Genomic DNA, 6,910 nt, shown 5'->3' with positions numbered 1-6,910 from the left:
CTCTCTGGTCCGTCATTTCAAAATGAGGGTCAGTTAATACGGATAGCCCTTGAGTAACTTTGCGCGAATATCCGAAAACAAACAAACAACTTACTAGTTGCACTTTGTAATACCACCTCTATACGAGATTCAGCGTTTTCAAGCGTTAGTTCCTTACGAAGACAATGTAGGGTCACAACAGAACAAGATTGGCATCAGAAATTTTTGTTATTAATCCGTTTTTAACGGACATTGTTAATTCTATTTAAAGCAACACAGTGTCCGTGTAATCATCGTTCTAGTTCAAGAAAAGAATATATATATATATTTACTGCCATTAATTTTTTTTCTATGGCATCCCAACGGGTAATACTATCTTTAATTTTATTTCAAATACTTTTACCCAATGCGTAATCAATTTTTTCATGTACAAAAATATATTTTGTATCTTAATATGTCTTTCCGCAATAATACATGGTTGTATATTATTTGTTTGTATCTTGTCTTTAACTGTCGGCTTTTTAAGTTATTATTTTTGTAAAGTATGTCTTTAGCATATTTTATATAATGTATATATTTTCTAAACTTATCGTTTTTAAAGTACAGTTTTAAACATATGAAGTTTTGTATGTATATATTATATATTTATATACATATTTTTTTATCCTATCGAAAGGAGTAACAAGGAGAGAAGTCGCTTGTTCTCACAGTGCACGGAGTAGCACTGTTTGTGTGTCATTAACTAGTTTTGCAAAATTACTTTCTTCTGTCACTAGTGAATATAAAACCACTTGTTTATTTGGAAATCAGGTATCACCGAGTTCTTCACATAGCAATTTTTATGGAGTTTTGGAATGGTAATGTTGCAAACTACTTAAGTTATGTACTAGTTTCTGCCTGAGTTTGAAGCCGCCATACTTACGTTATGGCTATGCCTATGCTATCGTTCACCTTAAAGTTAAACTACACTCTATAGTGTATAGCGTTAATAATATTAATAAATGTGATGATAACTTGATAGTCATAAATAACTACTTAGTTGCACTGTTAACTGGCGTTAATATTACTACTACTATTATTACTATTAGTAGTAGACATACGAGTATTTTTAAAGTTTTATGACATTATTAATATTAAATACATTTAGACTGTGTGATGAAATTTTTAATCCAATTTATCTTTGAAATGAAATTTTATTTACACAAGTCTGATTAATAATACACGTAGTTCAGTAAATTAGGTCGTAAATAAATAATAGCTTGTATTCCTCTCTTGGTCTAATTTGTGACTTCTACAATAATCCTGAAAGTTCAACTTCAAGTTTGTTTTCCTTGTTTGTATTTATTTGTATAGTTGTGACTTAAATTTGTTCGTAGTCTTATTGTGAAAGAGTAGGGAGAAAGAAAAAGCAGCTTAATAATGTTATAAGAGTAAAAAAGTTCATAGAAAAATCATGTTGCTTTTATGAGAAAAGTGCTGAAGGTCTAGTGTTAATTAAGAAAGCATATCTAAGTCAGAACAAGTAACTGGCTGAGAGTATGGAGAATGAAAAAATTCTAAAATATTGGGTATATAATTGATTTTACTTGGAAGTATGAACATTTATGTAATAGAATATACAGGAAATCTACATGTATGTAATAGAATATACAGGAAATCTACATGTATGTAATAGAATATACAGGAAATCTACATGTATGTTTGCTTATCATATGCTAAAGATCAAAATGTTATGGAGAGCATATAAATTAATGGCAGAAGTTATGAAAAACTTTTTAAATGCATGTAAAAATGTGATAAAAATGAAAGGTGTTAAACAAATAGACTGAGTAGGGATATGAATGTTATGATTATAGCATTTTTTTAAAGAGAGATTTGCTCACAAATGAATGATTGAGAAAGTTATGATTTATGAAATTAAGGTTACAGAAACCCATATGTACAATTTGTCTTGTTCATTGTTAATTATAAGTAAAGTTATTTGCAAGTACTTTCAGTATTGAGATATTCTGAAAACAAGTTGCTTGAAATGTGTAACTTACGTAAGGGGGCTGAAAATATTACAGTTTCAAAATTTAAAAATTGCTAACTGTAATTCTCTTCCCCATGACAATTGAAATAAATGGTCAACACTGAAGTAGTCATGAGTATGATCTGTTTACAAGGCTTGAGTACATTATGTTAAAACAATTATGAATATGCAAATCAGCATATAAAGCTACAATGGAATGGCATGTATCAGAATTACATTTTGACATTGGTTAACATTTTGTAGGCAGTGTGATGCCATCAAAAATTGGTTGATTTTAGAAAATGTGCATAATAGCCCTTTCCAAAACCATCATACACTAAGGATATTTTCTTGTTGTTAATGGCATTGGAAAACAAGGAAGTATGGATTAATTTGGGGTTTTAGGACCATTCAGAAATATACCTGCAAAATGTCATATCCCTGCAGTGGCAAACTAAGTGTGGTGTCTTGTGTGGTGTGATGCCATCAAAAAGTGGTTGATGTTAGAAAACGTACGTAACAGTTCTTTCCAAAATCATCATACACTAAGACCAGAAAGATGTCTTCACATCAGGATTTAAATGATTTAAGTCTTCAAAATGGGGGTATTTTCTTTTTGTTAATGGAATTGGAAAACAAGGAAGTATGGATCAATTTGGGATTCCTGGACCATTCAGAAATATAACTGCAAAAAGTCATATCTCAGCAGTGGCAAACCAAGTGTGGTGTCTTGTGACAGGTGAGAATATACAGATATAAAGGTCAATGGCAAAAGCCATCCATGTGCCCCAGGCAAAAGTACACAACATAATCAAGAAGGATCTCCTTCTGGAAAAGTAACATAAGTCATATATACAAAAGTTCGAGTTGCTTTCATGATATATCTGATAAAAGGTTTCATACCTTAAGCAGCTGAAGAATGAAATGGGTAATATGTTATTCCTTACATGGCATACCAGTGAAGCAATGGTTAACTAAGGATATCTGTATGTTGGACTGTTCAAACAGATGCTGGAAAACTCTTGCCTTTATACATTAGATGGATTATGGAAAGCAAGTAGGGAGGTCTGGTGTGCTTTGGACAGTATATTTTTACAGTTGAGCCTTTTGCAGTGAAAATTACACTGCAGGGCTATTGTTAAGACAGAACATTGTTGTACATGTTTACATGGACTGTAATGATATGATGAAGCTCCAGATTTGTTTTAACAGAATGTACTCAGCATCTGTATAATGATCCTTAGATTCAAGTGTTATTTAACATTTGAAAATTGCTGATCATATTGTTTTTAATTTTAAAATGTGATAACTAAAAATAGAGAATGCAACATGTATATTCAAGTTTTTAACACAATGATTTATGCAGTTTTATTTTTTTTTTTAAATATTTAAATTCATGTTAGACATATATTCTTAATTTAGCTCTTGAATAAGACTGAATTAAGGCAGAGATGTTTTCATCTGAATAATCACTGATAATGATAAACATGTTTTTAATTATTAATTTGAAATGAAGCTTCATTATATAAGAGTGATCTTGGAATGTTCACTCTAGATGTATATTGTTGTAGATATCATGATGAAATTGTAGACAAAAGAAAAAAGGTAATACTTGTCCAGAGTAGTAATTTAGCAAACGTTTATTATATACATTGAATTTCAAAATAATAGAATAATCAATTTTTCTAAATTGTTGCTGTTTGTATGTTCAGTATACATTGTTCATGTAGCTACAATATATTTTTTTTCAATTTTCTTTTTATTTTAGGTCCATATTTTAAACACCTTGGTATGATATGTAGAACTGGTGTCACGAAGGAAACCTGACTGTCATACAAGAGGAAACAATGGAGGAAATTCGCTTTCCGTGTCAATTTATAAAGTTTTAATAGACACAGTTTGTGTTCTGGCAAAATAAATTTGTTGACATTTGTTGTTGAATACCATCTGTTGTATGATATAGAAATGGCATCAACATTGAATGAAAATAATTTGGAAAAGAAATTCCAGAGTGTGACTAATACTCAAGATGGAATACAGTCTCTGTCCTTGTGGATCCTGCATCATAAAGTTCACCATAAGAAGATTGTGGAAATGTGGATGAAAGTTCTTAAGAAAGGTAAACAGGAGTGTCATTTTACCAAAAACTGGGGAGAGGCAAAGAAGGTTGACCTCACCTGGTCCCTACAATGTAATTTTCATACATATGTTAACCTAGCTTACAGAAATTTCTATTTGGATCTCCATCCTTGGTGTCAGCCCTGTTGATCCCCTTTATTAGAGCAGGATGATCGAGTCGATTAATTGGTATAGCCAGTTACCTATGAGCTTCAGTTAGTGTCGTGTAAGATAATCAGTTAATCATAATTATGATTAGATTGAATAATATCACAAAAATAATCAACCAATTGAAATTATTGTTCTTGGTTATTATTGTTTTCAATTATTCTAACCATCAAATTCTGCTAATTGCTCAGCTCTATCTAATATAACCATGTATGTGTCAAGTAGTTTAGTATGTAATGTAATAAGGCAGACAGTACTGAGTTTTACTCATCAGAATGTTATAGCTACAAATAAGACAATATTTACAGTGCGAAGCATTGTAGCTAAAATAAAAAAAAATGTTTGGAACATTCACCAGTGAATAAAATGTACATGCAATGAATATTTGTTGAAAGAAAAATATAATATTAAAATAGGTATTCATGTGCAGATTTGGAAGTATCAGATTTTTGTTTTACACTCGCCATTAAATATAAAACAGGATAATCAGGATTTTCTATACTCTGGATTTTACAGGTACAATTGCCGTTACTGGATAATGTCAATGGTACCCCTCCCCCGAGTTCATTTCTATGCAAAACAAGTGTTAGAACATTAAATATGTTGAGTAAATGTTAAAAAAAGTTTGTACTTGCATGCCTTTACTATATGTATTCTTTTATTGAGTAAACTTGAAAATTTTTGCTATCAGTTTAATATTTTAAGAAGGTTAAAGTATATTAGTTCTTTATTTATTATAAGTATGAAAAGTTCTTAAAATATCTGTCTGTAGAAATACAAACTTCATTCATTATTTCTGCTTTATTTCATAAGTTTAAAAGTTAATACAATTAAAATTTTTTAGATTGTTTCATGATTTGTATAAGAACATTTTATTGTACTTTTTAAGCTAATTATTAATCATTAAAAACATGTCTACAAAGGTCATATAAATCCTGTAATTTTGGTCAAATTTCATGTATGACAGTTTTTTTGGTTTTTTTCACTTCTTTAATGAATAAGTTAATTTTGAAGTAATAATGATGGGATTTAGACATAATCTATAGTTTGAATTCTGGAGATAAGCTTCAAATTCTGTGTGAAAGCTTTGTATTTGTCTAATAAATAATAAAAATGTGTATACATTTTTATACATATCTGTTACTGATGTATTTTTGTATATATTTATTGTACACGTTTTTCTTCATCATGTAGACGTACTTACTTGTATGGTTGAGCAGATGGCGAAAATACTAATTTTCAACGACCTATCTTTTCTGATATCTAGCATTGCTTCTACTATCTTTCCCAGGTCTGTGTGAAGTGTTTAAAAAAATTATCTAAGGGGCAAGATGTTATAAAAATCTTCTACTACTAATTAAAAATGTACTCCCCCCCTCCCTATCCCATAAAATGCAAAAAAAAGTAGAATTTAACTTTTAGGATTTTGCTGTTACTTAACAGTGAACATAATCAATAAAGTGCCATTGGCAGCTCCATTTTGTCAGGAATGTATATGTATTGTCATGTATATGGCAATTTTTTATATGTTATTTTTAATATTTAGTCATTAGGATTTTACAGTGCAGCATGTAGAATACAATATATATGAACTGATAAAGAAATATAAAATCGTTGTTTACATTAATGCTGCTGTAAACTGAGAGGGTGTTTAATATGTGTGTATGTATATTTACGATTTGAGGGTCTTGGGTTTGATTCCCATTGCTTCTAAACTTGATTGCCCTGTCTTTTGTTATTGCAAAGCTACTAAGGCTACATGCCACTGTTATTAACTTTGATCTGCTGATTCGAGGGAAGGCAACTGTCTGGCAGCACCAACTGCCAAAATTGTCTGGTTACTCAAATTTAAATAAAGTGTAAAATTTACTCTTTTCTATTTCTGTTTTTACATTACGTTGTATTCTAATTTATAACTGTACAACTGAATTATTATATATGATAAGCAGTTTCTGTCTTTGTGTGACGCTCTTTATTTGGTAATAGTCTATAATTTACATTGTTGCTTAGCAACAAAACTATTACCTGATATTGTTGAAAGGTCAACTATGGTGTTTATATTGAATGCTTAATATACTCATTGATTTAGATTTAGAATTGATATTTTTTCTTTCATGAAACGTTTTATGCACTTGGACCAAGGGTAGGTTATTGTACTGTCTTTACTTTAGGCTTAATTACAAAACAAGTATGGTTCTCACTAGGGTCCTGGATTCTCAACTTTTATTTTTCAAGAGTCCCAGTGAGATTTTTCAAAGGTCCCATAGGTAGAATTTAATAAACATAAAATTTTGTGCTTGTTATAGTTTTCATGCTATAACTATTAAATTAGTAAGCGAATGTTAACGAAATTTTGCAGATTATCAGTAAACATTAGAATGCTTTCATATGCAAAATATCAATTTTTTTTATTAAGTCGTCAGGTTAGTAAACCAATGTTTCTCTCATGCCTTTTTTTCTTTTCACATCATGCCTATCTATTATGCAAAGTAATTTTCATGTTAATATTAAAAATACTTTTATGCATCAGAAAATTTTGAAATTTTATATGCGAAATCTTTATAATGTTCATATTGCTATCAAACTTTTCTTAAGAAAAAAACTGTATATTTTATCTGTTATTTTCAGTAATTA

General features: G+C 29.8%; 1 protein-coding gene across 1 annotated transcript in view; it reads left to right on the top strand.

The window, feature by feature from the left end:
• Positions 1-663: 663 nt before the first annotated feature.
• The window catches only part of LOC106475820 (regulation of nuclear pre-mRNA domain-containing protein 1A-like), a gene marked incomplete at its 3' end in the record, with an annotated part of 20,140 nt that continues 13,893 nt past the window's right edge, over positions 664-6,910 (top strand). The window contains exons 1-2 of the mRNA XM_022379842.1: positions 664-789; positions 3,759-4,109. Coding sequence (XP_022235550.1) covers positions 3,956-4,109 — 154 coding nt within the window. The remainder of the gene's footprint in view (positions 790-3,758; positions 4,110-6,910) is intronic.

The sequence above is a fragment of the Limulus polyphemus genome, unplaced genomic scaffold (assembly GCF_000517525.1).
Source record: "Limulus polyphemus unplaced genomic scaffold, Limulus_polyphemus-2.1.2 Scaffold9227, whole genome shotgun sequence".
Classification (NCBI taxonomy): Eukaryota; Metazoa; Arthropoda; class Merostomata; order Xiphosura; family Limulidae; genus Limulus; species Limulus polyphemus.
Note: the sequence above shows the minus strand (reverse complement) of the source record. Positions and strands in the feature narration are given on the sequence as shown.